An 18,629-nucleotide genomic window follows, 5' to 3' on the forward strand; every position below is an offset into this window, starting at 1 on the left:
GGGAACCATACAGAAGAGTAATGTTTTTTGGATGAAAGCCAGAAAAAGGCCAAAATGCCAGCAACTGTGTGAAATCCATAATTTCATGCTGTGTTAAATTCCCTGGCTGCCCTTACAGCACTTCTCTTTTGCAAAATTTATTTACTAGCAAATGTGGTGGTTTTTTTTTTTTTTGATCACAAGAATATTTTGCATTTATAGGAGACATACAAAGAATTAAAAGAAATAAAGGAGCTGATCACCAAATACGTAGCTTATTTTGCAGATTTATTTATATAAGAGATAGTATCAAGGGTTTCTGGTCAAACATTAAACATAATGCTAGAAGTTGCAGTTTATTCATGCAATGCAGTGTTATGCTGTGTGATGATTACTCAGTGAAAATAAGTAATTAGGACATTTCCATTAGGAATAGCATTGTACAAATCTTTATTTTTAACCACCTCAACACTGTATTTAGTTTGCTCTCCAGCCCCAATTAAAATATACAGAGGTAATTCTGATATGTGTACGTTTAAGTTTACATCCTGAAAACCCCAAATTCTGTCTTCTTCGTAGGTGCATTTAATGCTGCACTAAGGCTGAGGCCCAAAACCAGTCTTGTGTCAGCTGGATCAATAATTCCATCATCCCATAATCTAGAAAAAAAATAAACCAAACAATAATAGTTAAAGGAAATTAACATATACAGTGGGTAGATTTTAGGACATGGAACTGGAAATAGTTACACTAAAGAAAGTGGACTAAAGAGCCTCATTATACTTGAAGCCATGGAGTTAATTCACTTTAACCATCAATGCAATAGACTGGTGTGAATTACTCTGTGGAATTTGTTTTCTAGAACAAAGTATAAATTTTGGATAAAGGAACATACAGGTCTACATACTTTAAATCAGATTCTTCATACCTATTTTTAGTATGAAGTCATCACCTTAGAGAAAACAGACCTTCTGGTTTTTAATATTCAAATGGAAAACGACCTTTTGTCAATTACTATCTAGCTCTTCTATTAAGAATCACAGAATCACAGAACTTCCTAGATTGGAAAAGACCTGTATTTTAAGTATTTTAACATTTCATCATTATTTAAGTTATTCAGGTTAGTTCAGCTGCAAGACGAGGATGATACAAGCGTTTGTTCTTTCACCATTAAAAGAGCCAGAGCAAGTGTCAAGTATTTCCAGTACTTGTTCTATTTATTTTTTCTGAAGTCCATTTCTACACAACTGTAAGATAATACCCTGCTTAACCCAGCCCTGAAGGCAACTAAATTATGAATGAGCAAATAACAAATTCCCAAGCCCCCAAACTCACAAACACTTGTAGATAGTCTCGCTCTTTGATATTACCCCAAAATTAAAGTACTTCTGGCATCAGTTCTCAACGACAGCTCTATTGTACTCAAAATAAAATCCCTGTCAAAACCCCCAGCAGGCCCCAAACCAGTAAATATTGTGTAACTACTACCTCCCCAGCAAGATACTTAAACAAGATACTACACTGCCCACTGCAAGCCAAGTCTCGCTTAAATAAGCATGCTTTTCAATCAGGGTCTGCAAAACATATGCACAGTATCTTTGGTTAAGACAGTGATGCTCCTCCTCCGTCCGATCTTTCCCTAGAGAGATGTATTTTGCATTCTTTTTTGAACTTACTTCAGTATTGGCTAATATTTAATTTTTTCTCTGGGGAAAATTTAAAATACAAGGAAGGGTGATGAATGGGGAGCTATGACTGACTCTACCAAGAGAAAGCACAGCCATTCCTTTTATTCTTCAAAGATTAATTGGAAAAAAAAAAATTAGACAGGAAACAATATATTTTGCAGTCTTCTCTCAATACTAAATGTGCCAACCTCACCCCAAAAAGAAGAGGATTGCAAACTGTACATAAGTACATGCTGATAAGCTCAAGGCAGTAGCAGTCACTTCTGAGTGTTTTCCACCTTTGCTTTATTTCACCATTTGCTGTGAAAGTAATATTCATTGCATCAGATAAAAATATCAAGAGACTGACAACATATGCTTTCTATTTTACAACAAATATGTATGTCTATCCCAGGATGCACAAAGTGGAATTGCAATAAAGGACACCTGTAACAAGATAAGGCCCGAGGGCTCAGATTCAGCTTAGGAGCCGTTTCTCCAACTGGCAGAGAGAGGCAAAGAGACCCAACTTAGAAAGAAGGTTCTACTATAAACGTATCTTATCATGGTGCTGCTCCCCCAGTAGAGTAGACTCTTACCCTAAATGGGGCAGAAGAGCACAGCTGAAATACAAAAGGAGAAAGGGGTTTGGAGAAGGGAAGACTTTGCTGTTAATTGGGAAAAATTACGCTGCTTCTTTTTTGGCACTGAAAACAAAAGCTTGATTAAAGAAATTTTATACCACAGTAGCTGTGGCACTCACTGACCTGGCTGACAGGTCCCAGCCAGCATACAAACAAGTCTGGAAAAAAAAAAAAGAACTTCTTTCAAGGGAAAATAAAATGCCATAAACCCAAATTACAAATACAAGGCAACTGTAGCTCCACCTAGTCTGTTTTAATTTTAGGATTCTCAGTGAGAATCTCCTTTCTAGTGAGCTAGTAAGTTGTGTGTTGGAATATTCTAACAGCCATGCTTGCGTCTGCACTGAAGTGATACTAACAGCAAATTCTGTTGCAGAAGACACAAGAATTGTCTATATCATATGCTAGATAAAATGAATGGCATAAGCTCTTGCCATCTGCTTCCTGTGAATAACTCCTTCCCTAACTGTAGCTTTAAATTGTAAGTAATAACTTATTAAAATATTTTAGCATATTTTAACAATACTCCATTGAAAAGAGACTCAGAGTAAGTGCTTGTTATCATGCAGCAAAACCAATTAGAAGCTTTTTTGTTCAAAATAACCGAAGGACCGAGTATAACTTGGTTTTACTGAGACTTCCTTAAGAGTCGTTTGAATTCTTTTGTTCTTCCCCAAGACAGTGGTTATACCTGTTCATATAATCTAGCATGACAGAATGGCCAAGACAGAATATTTCGTATACTTGCAACATACAGTAACACAACATATGCATTACTAGAATTTAATGCATATGCTTTTCTTTCTTTCTTCTTGTATTTTAGATCTCAATTTAATTTTGATGAATATGGTCATATTAATCTGCAGAAGGGATGGTGAAGATCCCTATTAAGAGTGAAAATCAAAATAGTTTTGTGAGGTCAAATCAACCACAATCCCTTTGTTTTCTCATGACTGTGTGCCGGTTTTGGTTGGGGTAGAGTTAGTTTTCTTCATAGTAGCTAGTATGGGTCGATGTTTTGGATTTGTGCTGAGAACAGTGTTGATAATACAGGACTGGTTTTGTCACTGCTGAGCAGTGCTCACACAAAGTCAAGGCTTTTTCTGCTCTTCACACTGCCCCGCCAGTGAGTAGGCTGGGGGTGCACAAGAAGTTGGGAGGGACACAGCTAGGGCAGCTGACCCCAGATGGCCAAAGGGATATTCCATACCATATGATGTCATTCTCAGCATATAAAACTGGGGGAAGAAGAAGGAAGGGGCAGACATTCCGAGTCATGGCATGTGTCTTCCCAAGTAACTGTTACATGTGATGGACCCCTGCTTTCCTGGAGATGGCTGAACACCTGCCTGCTGATGGGAAGTAGTGAATGAATACCTTGTTTTGCTTTGTTGGGTGCACGGCTTTTGGTTTACCTATTAAACTGCCTTTATCCCAACCCACAAGTTTTTGTCACTTTTACTCTTCCAATTCTCTGCCCCATGCCCCCAGGGGGGAGTGAGCAAGCAGCTGTGTGGTGCTTCATTGCCGGCTGGGGTTAAACCACAACAGACTGTGAAAAAAATAACTGTACGAACAACCTCAAATACAGTAATTTCTCCTTTTAAGGAAATTTGGGGGTTTTTGACTGTTACAGGTTTGTTTGCTCTGTGGATCAACTTTTTTGATGAACATTTGCAATTAAATTTTTGATTTATGAAACACACTGAAACTGAATGAAAGAATTCATACTCTTAAAAGTGTTTAATAAATCTGAGGGCCTGGGAAGGACAGGGATAAACTGAATCAAAAAGAATCACCAACTTAATGTGGTACCTTCCAAGTTGCAGCTTCACAGTGACTATGACTGTAATAAACACTTCCAAACATGAAGCACATTTTAATGGCAGATTTGTTCTTTTGTAACAAAACAATTAAGTTATATTGACAACCACAAAGATTTTATGTTGCTTGGAAATCAAGCTGCTTTCACATGGTCACCCCTGGATTCTGCTTTTCTTTGTTTAAAGAAACTACATTCTCTGCTGGGATGTAACATTAATAATTAAACTATCTATTAAAACCCCACTGCTAGAACATGAGTCACATCTACACTCATAAAATATTTGTAACAGAGACACAGTGAGTAAAATAAATGAGGTCCCCAAAAGTAAAATGCTCATATAATTTGTTAAGATGTAAACTGCTGAAATCCTTTTAGAAACCTGTAAGCAGATTAATATAACTTATTAAAAAGGGTGCCGCCTAATGACTACTGTTAATTAAGACTGCTCACTGTGAAAGGTTCTAATCAAATAATTGATTAAAGTTTGATTAGAAAATGCAACTGTGGGGAACAGTACTGACATCCTGTACATATAACAAGTTATAATTTATAAGCAAAATTATATAAGCAGAGTAAATAGGGAAATTTGCTTGTATTTTAAGATCATTAGGGCATTTTCCTCCCCTCTCATTATTACTGCTAAAAGCTTGATTCAAAGCCTAATAAGTCAACTGGAAGGGTCACATAAATCTCAATGGACATGAGGGGTGAGGCATACTGGTCCTTGTATCTTAGCAAGAGGACAGCACGAGGGAACATCCAAACCGGCTGCACCCAAGCAGCAATACAGACAGCAGTTTTTCTGCCCATCTATCATTCTTTCCTCTCAGTAATGCAAAGCTGTTGGAGTTTTCTTGTTGATCTCCTTGGTGGAGGGATCTAGTTAGCATCTGACAAAACCAAGGCTGTCCAGATTCAGTTTCAATACAGCACCCTGACATTTGTTGGGTGGTCAGCTGTTTTTTTACCGTGCTTGGGACCAGACAAGAAGCATCCTTTAGGGCAAAGAGAATTGGTTAGTTACTTCTCCCTGACCTGTGGTGAATGCTTGCCAATAAGCAGCTGCTGATGATGGCTGACAAATGGGTTGGCTCCAAGGTGCAAGGTAGCTTAATCCCCCTCCTCAAGTGCATTACTTGCTGCAAAGACTGTAATCCTACTTCATCTCACTGCTTCTGCTGGGGCAGCTCACTCCACAGTAATGAAAACTTTTGAGCTATTGGTCTGAGATCCTGCTTAGGAATTAGCAATAAATGAAGTAACCAGGCACACATGATAATACTGACAGGAAGGCATGAAATCAGGGCAGAAAACACACGAATATCTACCATTATACAAAATTATCTCTACAAGACAGAAGAGAGCAATTAAAAGCTACCCACGAGAGACAGAAACCAGCCTGGAATGTCTTGACCTAAGCCAGTCACACACTGTTCTCACAAGCACTCCTCAGTGAAAAAGGACATTTCACTTTGCTTTTAGCTAGATGAACCTCAGCAGGATTTAGCTCCGACATTTGACTTCATGTCTCAGCTGGGCTTATTAGCTTGAGTGCAGCATGACAAGAAGCCAACCACATGCAACCCAGACTCATACTGGTTCTCGGCCAGCTCACATGTGTGCATGTTAAGTTTTCCTTCCAAGCTACAGGCACAGTACGTAACTAGCCTGCTTTTTTAAATGAAAGACAGGGCACATAGCATTAAGAGGACTTCCAAACCCCTAGGCTAGACAAACTTAGGCTATTTACTGAGGTGCTTTCTGGATTTGCAACCTAACTTCACAAAATGGACAGATATTCTGGAAACATAAGATGGTAAAAGTTGCTCAGTAGAGAGCACAAAGCTGGTGTTAAATACTGAAGTTTCATGTCTAAAAATCACTGGACATTATTAAACATTTAGAATCTGACTTTTTAAAATTCTAACCTTAATCTTACATGCAGAACTAGTTTCTTGCAGATTAGTAACTTAATGTTGTAAATACTGACAACAGTCTCTTGTTTTTTTGGGGAGGACAAGTTTTTATATCGTTAATATACTGAATATATTGCTAAATAAATCCAATTATTTTCAATCATGAGTACAAAGAGACTATGACTGTGTTTCCAGTTAACATATAGAAAAAGCAAACATTAAAAAAAAAATCAAACCATTTATCTTCTCCTCCATGGTAGGGATTAATTTTAAATATAGACAGTTTGACTCATTTTTTAGAAGTTACTTTATCACTGGAAAATTCATCTCCTTAAAATTCAGTTATAAAAGAGGACAACATACGTTTCCATTTTTCCTTCTTGCCTCAAGGCACAAGGTTTTGTGATAGAGGTACTAGACTTGATCGTTAAGGGGTACTAAAGCAAAAGTTTTTAACAGGTGACACCATCTCTCAATTTGGGGAAAACCCTATGAAATTTAAATCAATTAAAAAGATAAAAAAAAAAATCAATCAAAACCAGTGTGCCACCAGAAAGTCTATGTCGTAACAATTCAGTATTTCACAAAATTGATTGATTATACCTAAAACCCCCAATAAACTCTAACTTATTAGCAGTGGGGGTTGTACACATGCATAAAACATCAAGAGGTTGAGAATACCTATGACTCTGCAACAGGCCTCTGCCTGAAGTACAGACTGAACAGTGACAAGACTAAACCCTCCCTAAATCCATGACCCACATGCCATACAAGTGAAATCAGTGAAAATCAGTGAAATCTGCCTAGATGACATCACAAACCCTGTGCTATGGAGAATTCTTATCCCATCACAGCACCAGCAAGGGAAAAATGGCAAGGGCTCCATTTGCTGAAGGTGTTCATTTGATTAAACATTAAAATGAACATGGATCCCCCAGGTATAATTATTTCAGTTAAGTTCATTCCGCTATCCCAACAGAAAACAGAAAAGCTCTCATTAATTTTATATCTTCCTTCAGATTGTGATAAACACTTCATAAAGGAGCTCACTGATGCTATGCTGCTGCTGTTGCTGCTGTATCAAATTTTTCATACATGCAATTAAGCAAGTATCAAGTTAGACAAAAAGGCCCCCAAACTCCTTCTCTTATTGGCATCTTTAGGACATTGACAGACTATCTTGCACCCAACTGTTCGCAATTTCTGCCTGTGATGCCCACAGCAAAATTTATCATATTCCAACCACTCTGTACTCAGTTAGTTTCCAGACTTCCCAGCTTGCAGGTAAGAAAACCACCAGTAATTCTCATTCAGCTACACAAAAATATGCATACAGCAGACTCCACAGCTGTATGAGACTAATATTCTTTCTGCAAAATGAGAAGCCATAGAGGGACAGTAAAGTTCTGTTACTATGTGCTACCCTCTACCATCATTAGCAGCTGACAGCTGGTGGAGAATCAGGTTTTGGATACTGCAAGCAGAAAAATGTGCAGGAAGATTAGTACAGACAGGATGAAACCAACGTAGAGTAACCATCAGAGGCCAAGAAAGCCCCCAAGGTAGTTTCCAGAGGTAAGACTCCAGGACGCCACCTTGCGGACATTTACTAATAATCCATAAACCTGAGCACAAAATGCTGCAAAGGACTTCTCAACAAACATAAATATATTGCACCCATCAACTAATGCCCTATCCAAATTGCTGTCATCCAATACAATCACCTACCAAGATCATGACCTGAGATTTGCAAATGGCTTCAGGTCTCCCTGAAACTTCTCCTTTACCACTGGCCTCTTCTACTTGCAGAATCCCACTAAAATGAGTTCTTCCTAACACGCATGCAGCCACTAATTACACTGTTCAATGGGCTTTAGAAGGGTCACCAGATACTACACTGGAGAGAATGATATAAAACTATACCATATCATTACTTACAGAACCAGTAGAATAATTCCTGCAAGCGCATGCCTTCTTCTGAAACAGTACATACTACAAAGTCTCAGAGACAAGACAGACAAAACATTGATTTGAAGCTTATTGTGTTGTACTCTGACACATCAAACACAATCTTTGTTCCAGATTGCTTTGTTCTACTGTTCTTCAACACCAAGATTTAGATGTTATTGTTATGTCCTGTTATTACAATTAGGCTTTGGAAAAGTCACTTATATGTTACCTTGCACTGGAATAATAAGGGTTTCCTTCCTCCTCGAACCTCCTAATGATTGGCTCCTTCAAAGCTGCTTCATCTGCCTCTGATAACTAAAAAAACAGACAAATAAACAATCACAGATAAGCTATTCTTTAGTATTTACTTCCACAATGACAGCAGAGCTTTATATGCAGCATCAAACTAGAATAAACCGCCCAAATAATCTCCTCAAAGTTTTTCTCCCTTTCTACACAAAATTATCAATTTAGCATATTTGACAATTAAATTAAAATACCACTTTTCAAAATGGGTAGGTGGAAAAATGAGAATAAAAATATACTTAACTGGGCATAAGAATAATTGGAGAGTATCATCTGAAAAATTACTGAAGCTACTGTACTGAATAAATCCTGTTCTGAGTTGCCTTTGGCAAGATTTTTTAATAAAACAAGTCTGTGCTATTCCAACACTGTGTTTCTCTATGATCCAGAGTGGTCACCACTGTAATTCAGAAAATTTTCAAGTTTCTAACACATTTTATTGACATTAACTACAATTATTTTTCACAATATCCTGGGTACCATCCTGTCCATCTTAGGGATTTGGGAAATTAAGAAAGAGAGAGATGAGGGTGAATATATTCTATTCATAGAAAGCCTAAGTAAAGTATAGAAAAAACAACTATTGAGATAACGTGTACATACCACTTCATTATTCTGAATAACTACTCATGATAAATACAAGCCATTTTAAGACATCACAATAAAATCACTTCTTATGGGACCAAAGCACAAGTATAAACATAAACCATGTAATTTAAAAAACACAGCAGAAAATAGTGTACAGAGAAAACCAGAAAAGATTAAACAAAATACCACTAATTTTCAACGAAAATGTTGAAATGAGTCAAAACCTTTTCCAAACCTCTACAGACTTCTGCTGTTAATAAGTTTCATAATTCTCAGTCACTGAATAATTTGAAGATCAGCTTTCTATAAAACTGTCTACTTCAAAAATAATTGGAAAGACACTTTGTTCCCACATATTCCTCCTCATACTTCCAAACCAGGGAGGATCCCTGGCTGCCAAGAACTAACGATCTGGTGCACAAAACACAAAAAGATAAAAATAGGAGTATTTCTCATTATCAAGCAAAGACAAGAAATGTAATGAATAGTCCTCACATTTAGAAGATGTAAACAATAGCATTTCAGCAACGCTTCATGTTTGCAAATGCACCAGGTGGCATTGGGAGAACCATTGTTCATTGATGTCACTAACATCCTTTCCTAGCTCATCAAGTGAGTAACTGCACTGAAAGAGTAAATAATTATGACATTACTGCAAGTGAAAAAGATGTACCTGTTTTCCCTCCCTTGCTTTTTGGTCCTTAGCTATTGTAGCTAGAACAGTTGCAGCTTGTTCCCCTCCCATCACCGATATGCGTGCATTTGGCCACATATAAAGAAATCTTGGGCTGAAAAAAATACGTGTTAAATACTAAAATAAGACATTGCCATATTTAGTAGTAAAGAACTAATTCTCCCCCAGCTAAGAATTCATTTTTATGCATGACAGTCTTACAATGTATTGGTTTTTAAAGAATTCACATTAATGTATTTCAATGCTGGCAGCATTATGTTTGAAAACATGAAAATTCTGCTCATTCCTGTACTCAAGCACTTTAAAAATTTATTTCTCTCTTTATCTCACAGCCCCCCAGGAATTTTTCTCTTTAAAAATATCACCAACTTCAATAGTATCAGGGACCTTGAAAAATGAAAAAAACATTTATGTGAGTCACGTCCAAAGGGTCAAAAAAATAAATCCTTACGGGTTCTGCAAACATTACTCATAAAACCAGGCTCATTAAAGTGAATAAGGATTTTTCACACAAGCTGGTACTCTTCATATGAATGCAGAATAAAGGACCAGCCCATACTGCCTAATGATTGTTTAGGACTGTACAATTTTTCCTCCAAGAGCTAAAATGGGAGAAAAGCATGTCAGCATGCTTAGATGTTAGGGGATCTCCATCACCTAATTCAAGGTTAATCATGAGCCTAACAATCTCTACAGGTTTGTCAGGTTGTTGTTTACTTATGACCATAATCAATAAGAATTGTTTTCTTTTCCAAATAGCAAACGTTATGCAAGAGTTTAGATAGCTTTTCAGAATGGTACTTCAAGGTTATGTTCTCTTGACTTAGTCTTATCTCCTGTCATCATTTGCAGTTGCACTTACCTATATGCTCTTCCACACATCCCATAGTTTCCCGCTCCGTAAGAACCACCGATAATCACAGTTATTTTAGGTACACTGGCACAAGCTACAGCAGTTACCATCTTGGCACCATCTTTTGCTATCCCTCCAGCTTCATATTCTCTACCAACCATGAAACCTAAAGAATTACAACATGAAGAAAAGGCTCACTAACTTTATATTATTATACTGTGCTATATGTCACACTACGTGCTTTATAGCCCATGCAGAAAAAAATGAAGAACGAATCTTAAGGCAAGGCCTTCACCAGCTGCTGACAGGCTGATTTCAGAACAGGCTGAAGATATAGGTACAGAAAAGGCATACAAGATGCTCTCTAAAAGTCACAGCCTCAACAATTAACAGCAAAGCCTAAAACATAGTGAAACTTCAAAATATTGAGCTTATTCACCTGTAATATTCTGCAAAAACACAATGGGAATATTCCTCTGGCAACACAACTGGATAAAATGGGTACCCTGTGGAGAGGAAAGGAAAAAAAAGAGTAAGCCATTAAAAGTTGGATCAGTGAAGCTATCACTACCAGCTCTCTGAAGTCGGTGACAGATGTCCTTCCGCTGAAGTCCATGAGAGTATTTGCATCATGAATTGCTATATTACTTCTGCTTCATCCATAGTCAACTGCAAAACATGCGTTCACTCCAGCAGAAGTAAGAAAATGCCAAAAATGTGTGAGTCCAAGGGTAAAGCAGAAATAATATCCTTAAAAAGCATTACTGCTGGTACTAAAAAGCTCAACTGCTTTAACTCAGCCAATATGTAGTTAAACCACAGTCAGCTTCACAGTGTGGCACCTGACATCGAGTTTTGTAAGACTGTGTCATGGAAATTAAGACAGCCCATCAGAAAAAAACCTCCCCATTTCCTGTAGAAAAGAAAACTATTCTCTGAAATTGGGAAAGGCCACATGCTTTATTTGCTCATGGCCCTGCCAGTTGCTGCAACACTTTCCTTTTCCTCATGGCAGATGCCCTCTATCCATTTTCTAGGAAAAGACCATTTTCCTAGCAAGGATACAAGAAATAGATTCCAGACTTCTGTTTCAATTAGAAATAATCTAAATCAATAAAGCTCCTCAGGTTATTTACACATTGCTGGTATGAAAAAAAAAAGGGAATGTAGCACAGCAACTGAAAAACCACCTGACCTCTTCACTATACAAAACCAGCAAAATTTACAAAAACAAAAAAGAAAGAAAAATCACAATCTTTAGCTAGCTTTTTCAGAGAAGCACTCGAAAAGCATAGTGATGATCATGGAAAAAAAAGATGTGTCACAACTCATTACAAAAATGCAAAAGAAAAAAAAGGAACATTGTAGATTATGACGCTTACAGAAGCAACATCATGGACAAAGGTGTCTGTAGAAGTGAAACAAATGAAACTTGACCATCTCCTTTTACAGTACTGATATGCCAGCGAAAGTTGGCAGAAGAAGATTCCTTACATTTTTTTTCATTGGTAGGAAAAAAGTTGCAGCACTGAATTATAAGAAGAACACTTGAAACAGTTATTTTCAACTTGAAAATAACTGTTAAAACAAATGCTAGGCTGAAAACAATGTCACTTAATGCAGCGCTCCAAGTTGAAAGTATTCCTTCAGTAAATGAAACTCAATTTCATGTATTATTTTATTACAGCAATAAATCAAGTAAAATTGCTTCCTTTCTCCAAATCTCTCATCAAGCCTTCCTTTTTCCTATAGATTTTCAATACTGATTTCCTCATCATTAGTTTGAGGAGCCTGCTAGAACAAAACTACCATATGTAATTGCTGTTACAAAAATTCAACTGACAGTAGTTTATTGAAAGAATAAAGAATTAAACCAAAAAACATAGAACAAGGTAAGTAACCACTCTGTCATATCCAGATACTCTTTATCACCACCAACACCCCAAGCCCGATGTGTAAAGTACTCTTAACTGTAATGCAATCACAATATTCCATCAAAGATGACCTTTAATATGCAAAACAGGTATTTTAGTTTGTAGATTTTATGAGACTGCACGTGTTTTCACTCATTAGTCTAAGCCGGGAGCTACTGCAGCAAAGTACGAAAATTAAATTTCTGCTAAACCAACCAACTGAATACTAGAACCCAGCTTTGAAATTTCCAGCTATTATGAAAATAATGATGTGATTTATTTTAGTACTTCACTTTTTAGAGGTTAGGAATTATAACTAATAGGATATTTTATGCAACCAGCATGGACTTCTCCTATAATAGCTGTAAGTTTCAGGATATACTATTTCAACTGTGTTGTAATCACCCAGATTCAAATGCTGTTTTTCTAACTGTATTTTCCTATTGACCTATCTACTTATATAAAAAAAAATAAAATCTACAGAACAATTTCTAGAATATGGTCAATTATTTTTACAGCTTATTAACCTATTTCATACAGTAAAAATGTGGAGCCAGTCCACTTTCATTATTTACAAAAGTTCCTCATTTCCAGAGTGAGTGTCCACCGGAAGTTTTGTTTCTCAATGGCAAAGAAGCTAATAATCTATTTACTTACCTTTTTTGCTGACTCTGAGAAAAGAACTCCATTGTTTCCAATAATTCCTACTGGATAACCAAATATTCTTGCAAATCCTGAAGGAGAAAGATAAATTTGTAAATTTTCACATATATTTATTTTACCATAGCATATAAAGGTAACACTTTCTCTTGGTAACAGAAATTGCTATTCTTCTGAAGAAAAACGTTATTAAAATATCAATGGGTGATGAGCCAAACAGAATGAATCCAACTAAAACCTCTGGGAACATACACAGTATAATTATAATATATTTCTAAATACCTGTAATTAAAGTATCCCCATACAAGGCTTTGAATTCATCAAATTTACTTCCGTCTACAATTCTAGCAATGACCTTAAGAAAAAACAGAAAAACAGAATGAACTTCCTAATCCTTCATAGTTTAACTTGTTTATAAACAAAGACCATGCTAACATGTAACTTAAAATAAATGCCTTCCATTTAGAGAACAACAAGCAGCCCACCATATAAACAGCCCGGATGGCAGGCAAAGCCCATTTACTCTTCAAAGTAAAGTTTATAAAAAATGGAATTTCAAGATTAAGAATATTCTAACCAAACAGTTTAAATTATATAGGAGCGATATTTTCCTGATTAGATAAATTTCAAAGAAAAACTGCTACCTCTGGTTATATTAAATATTAATCAATAGATTCACATTTATAAAGAGAAAAATATACACAGCCATGAGTCACTTTCTTAAAGGTAAGTTTATTTTCAGCTTTGCTTAAGTTTGTGACATACAAAAATAATAAAGACCTGCTCTGAGGATTTGCTAAGATATAAAGGACCCATTTTATATAAATATAGATCCATTGCTAGCAAGATCCATTGCCAGAAGACATTTATTTCAACTTTAAAAGAACATTAAACCAAGCTATGGCAACTTTCGAGAGTGTAATGTGAGTGAGACTCAATAAAAGTGTTCATCTTTTTTTCCCTTAATACATCCAGTAACTTCTGACAAAGTATTTTACGAAAGGCACATACTAAGACTCTTCCTAAAACAAATAATTGGTTGGTAGTGAAAAAGTCTCTGAATAAAGGATCTACACAAAATATGAGGAATATGAGGAAGGATGCGATCTCAGATGAAGGTACTGATGCAAATAATTACACTTGACCTGCAGCAGAGTACAATAGTCTCCATGTGTTTGGGAGAACACTGAATTGTTTGGGGTGCTTATATTCCATAATCTTTACATATTTGGTGTTTACTTTCACAGGATTAACAGAAAAAGAAACCCATCATATCACTCGGCAAGTCTATATGTAGAACTCTTTGCCAATGCAAAGTTCCCTATTTCCTGGCAGCTTTTTCAGAAAGCTATCAATCTCTCATCCCTGCTCCTCCTTCTTAAAAGTATAACCAAAAGCATTGTATTTTCTGCATGTCATTGCCATTGCAATGGATCCACTGGACAAAAATATAAAAAATTACGTCAAATATTTTATGCAATTTAAATATTCACTGTACACCCCAAATCAGATTTCTGTAGACCAACTATGACAATATAAAGAGTGAGTTCCTGCAAGAAAACTGACTGCATGCACGTATGGGCATGTGGATCTTGCATTTATATTCATACCTCTTTGACATCAAAGTTTCTTTTTAGCTGGTCGCCAACTATTCCATATATTTCATCAGCAGGAAATAAAGGCTCTTCTGATGGTTCTATCGTCACCTGAAGCAATGTAACAAAACCATTTACACAATAAAGGAATTATTAGTGCATACTATGACTTAAAAAACCAAACAACAATTAATTTGCCAACTGCTTTGAGCACATCAAAACACCTGTACTGGCTTGTCCTCATTTTGCATAAAGATCAAGTTTCTTAAACTGAAGGCTGACAACACTTTCTCACTTACTGTTACCTTTGTTTCTATTCCTGTGTATACCTCCATACGTGCTCCACTTCTTCCATGTTATCAAAAATTAAGCATGTTAGTATTCTGAAAAAACGATGAAGATTTGAGCCATGCAACTGAATACAACATCTTGCCTTCCTTCAGCTGCTGAGCTTTAAGCTTCAATTCACCCCCTCACGCCACCTGCCAAAGTATGTTAAGGCAATTCCTCCCCCATATGCTATCCATCCTGTTTTCTACAAGGGATTTTAAAATCAATACAATACAATGACACGATTTAGGTCTATCCCCTCAGTTTTATACCTTTCATTAATAATCATAGAAAATGTGTATTCAGAAAGATGCTTTAGCAGGTGTGTAATTTTAAGTCCACGGGAATGATCATGTGGATTTAAAATTAAATTAAGCACCTTGCAAGACTGGTTTCATCTCACAGAGCAATTCTGTGATTCTGAAGCACCATTCTAGTTGCTTCACTCTTGCATGTAAGACTAGTGATTTTATTAGGAATAATGCAGCAGGAATGCAACTGCAGAACTGAAACGTTAGAGAAATCTTTAAGGACAAGAATCATAACTTCCATTTTCAAAGTGTCTAATTCAGAGACAAAAAACGTGTTGTATGAATCAGGTAAAGAAAAACATTCCTAATTTAAACAACGCAGTGTTTTTAAATTCTACACACTTACGTCTACTTTCTTTTGGAGATTTAAACTTCTTACAGCTTTCCTTGCTAGATGAAGTGCATGATTGTCATCCAAAGCATAATGATCTGTTACACCAGATTTTCTGTATGTAAATAGCAATATGAAGACTTAAAAAAAAAATCTGACAATGAAAATGTGAGGTTTTAAAAACTTTGAAGACTTTAAAAGTTCAATATTTATCTTTAAAACACAGATGCTACAATAGAGCTCTCCATGTTTTGTTATGAAATTACTTTCAAAATAAAACCCATGCCAGAACTTTTCTTTGAAACAGTACATTCAAGTTATCAGACATGACATAAAATAGCAACTCTAAGAAGTAAAAAATCTAAATGACAATATAAAAGATGATAAACATTTTTCAAACAGAAATTAAAATTAATCTGAAATGATAAAGAAAATATATCTTTACAAGTGTTATGAACTGCCCTTACAAATAATTCTTTATTCACTTCAGTAAGTTGAAGTAAAAATGAAGCATATAATACCTAACTTACTGTATAGTTTGTTTAGTAATACCTAACTTACAATACAGTAAAGAAACACTAACTTTGTTTACCATTTGCATTTTAGAACTAGAAAGTGCATGGAATTATTTGTTTTGGTAACAAGTATTCTCTCACAAAAAATACAAGCTATTTTGATCTTGTTTGTAGTGAGTTCTAATTGACAGTAAGAAATATACGAACTGCAAAATATCTTTCTCAATGTGTATTATTATTCTATTAACATCCAGCATTAAACAGTATAGAAAAGTCCTCCATATTATGCATGATGCTGCAGTAGATTAGACATGTATTATAAAGTAGTAAATGAAGGAAACAAGATCCCAACTAGAGCAACATAAGGTAACTAAGCTAGTCTAACAAAATGATTCCACAGCAACAGATAAGGACACAGAAAATCTTAATTTTAAAAAACTAAATATAGCTTAAGAAAGATCTAAAAATAAAATAAATTAAGAAATAAAATAAAATAAGACACCCTGAAGTCTAAAGGAGGAAGAAATTAACTCTACAAAAACATTTCTTTAAACCTGCAGTGAAGATCTGCCCCTCCAAGATCTTCCGCTGACACCTCTTCACCTGTTGCTGCTTTAACCTACCACAAGAAAAGGAAAATGAGCTTTATTCTAGCATTAATACATACTTTTTATTGAGAAAAATTCTTCACTTACTGTTGCATTTATTGCTGTGTCCGTTATTAGTGTGAGTATACTTACAGTCCCTTTAGATTTACGAACATACATTTTCAAACATTCTTTCAGCAGTTAACAAGCAATTTCAAATGTGATAATTTCCTGCATTGTTTCAAACACCTCAGTTGAAACTTAGCATTCTTCCAGTTTTCTTTACACAAACTCATCTTCTGTGAATTTTAACTTACTTATTTAAATATTGACCATAAAACAATTATTAGCAGTTTTTATTTTCTAAATGTTCATTAAACACACAATAATTTAGTAAGAATAATTTTCTTTAAAAAAAAAAAAAGGCATGTTAGTGGCATAAGACCGTTTGGATCAAGTATGATGTCTCCATAAAAATACCTGGAATGCACAATCCAAAACCTAGATCTGTCAAATCTTAGACCTGACAGGTTAATTCAAGAGTGAGTGAACTTAAAACAAAGCGGTATCATTTACTGCATGGTAAAAAAATAATTATTGTGTATTTCCACTCTACTGTAACTGTTTTGAAAAGGATTCCTTTTAAGTTGGTGAAATCATTATTCTTCATGCATGGAGAGTACAGAGGTAGCATTAGACACAAGGGAAGAGAAAAATATCATGACTTCTAAAACAGATTTCAGTTTCCAAGTTTTGCACCTAAAACCAAAGCAGACAAAATATGCAAATATATACACACACACATCTTCATATATATACACACACCCCCCTCTATGAGGGGGTTCGAGCAGCAGCAGACAAGTGAAGAGCAACTGATGTCATCTACCTGGACTTGTGCAAAGCGTTTGACACTGTCCCACATGATATCCTGGTCTCTATATGGGAGAGACATGGATTTGACAGATGGACCACTCGGTGGATGAAGAACTGGCTGGAAGGTTGCACGCAAAGAGTTGTGGTCAACAGCTTGATGTCCAAGTGGAGATCAGTGATGAGTGGTGTTCCTCAGGGGTTGGTACTGGGACTGGTGCTGTTCAACATCTTTGTTGGTGACATGGACAGTGTGATCGAGTGCACCCTCAGCAAGTTTGCTGATGATACCAAGCTGTTTGGTGAGGTAGACACACTGGAGGGAAGGGATGCCATCCAGAGGGACCTGGACAGGCTGGAGAGGTGGGACCATGCCAACCTCACGAGGTTCAGCCGGGCCAAGTGCAAGGCTCTACATCTGGATCCGGGCAATCCCATGCACAAATAGGAGCTTGGTGGAGAACGGATTGAGAGCATCCCTGAGGAGAAGGACTTGGGGGTGTTGGCTGATGAGAAGCTCAACATGACCTGCCAATGCATGATCACAGCCCAGAAGGCCAACCATATCTGGGCTGCATCAAAAAAAGTCTGGCCAGCAGGTCAAAGGTGGTGATTCTGCTCCTCTACTCCACTCTCCTGAGACCCCACCTGGAGTACTGTATCCAGCTCTGGAGCCCCCAACATAGGAAAGACATGGACCTGCTGGAGCGGGTCCAGAGGAAGGCTACAAACATGATCAGAGGGCTGGAGCACCTCTCCTATGAGGACAGGCTGAAAGAGTTGGGGTTGTTCAGCCTGGAGAAGAGAAGGCTCCAGGGAGACCTTATTGCGGCCTTCCAGTACCTAAAGGGGACCTACAGGAGAAGTGGGGAGGGACTTTTTACTAGGGCATGTAGTAATAGGACGAGGGGGAACGGCTTCAAACTGGAAGAAGGCAGATTTAGATTAGATATTAGGAAGAAATTTTTCACTTTGAGGGTGGTAAGGTACTGGCACAGGTTGCCTGGACAAGGTGTGGAAGCTCCATCCCTGATGGTGTTTAAGGCCAGGTTGGATGGGGCTTTGAGCAACCTCCCTCTGCATCCACTAAGCCAG

At 36.7% G+C, this 18,629-nt stretch overlaps 1 protein-coding gene across 2 annotated transcripts in view; it reads right to left on the minus strand.

The window, feature by feature from the left end:
• Positions 1–250: 250 nt before the first annotated feature.
• MCCC2 (methylcrotonyl-CoA carboxylase subunit 2) overlaps positions 251–18,629 on the minus strand; it is a 38,007-nt gene continuing 19,628 nt past the window's right edge. The window contains exons 8-17 of one of the 2 annotated variants that reach the window (XM_082496968.1): positions 16,632–16,696; positions 15,578–15,677; positions 14,606–14,701; positions 13,278–13,350; positions 12,993–13,069; positions 10,862–10,928; positions 10,432–10,588; positions 9,549–9,663; positions 8,211–8,296; positions 251–638 (exon numbers count right to left, since the gene is read on the minus strand). In XM_082496968.1, coding sequence (XP_082353094.1) covers positions 521–638; positions 8,211–8,296; positions 9,549–9,663; positions 10,432–10,588; positions 10,862–10,928; positions 12,993–13,069; positions 13,278–13,350; positions 14,606–14,701; positions 15,578–15,677; positions 16,632–16,696 — 954 coding nt within the window. In that variant the 3' untranslated portion in view covers positions 251–520. The remainder of the gene's footprint in view (positions 639–8,210; positions 8,297–9,548; positions 9,664–10,431; positions 10,589–10,861; positions 10,929–12,992; positions 13,070–13,277; positions 13,351–14,605; positions 14,702–15,577; positions 15,678–16,631; positions 16,697–18,629) is intronic. The other variant, XR_014270165.1, reaches the window with a different exon arrangement.

This window comes from Vanellus vanellus (genome assembly GCF_965231255.1).
Source record: "Vanellus vanellus genome assembly, chromosome: Z".
Taxonomy (NCBI): domain Eukaryota; kingdom Metazoa; phylum Chordata; class Aves; order Charadriiformes; family Charadriidae; genus Vanellus; species Vanellus vanellus.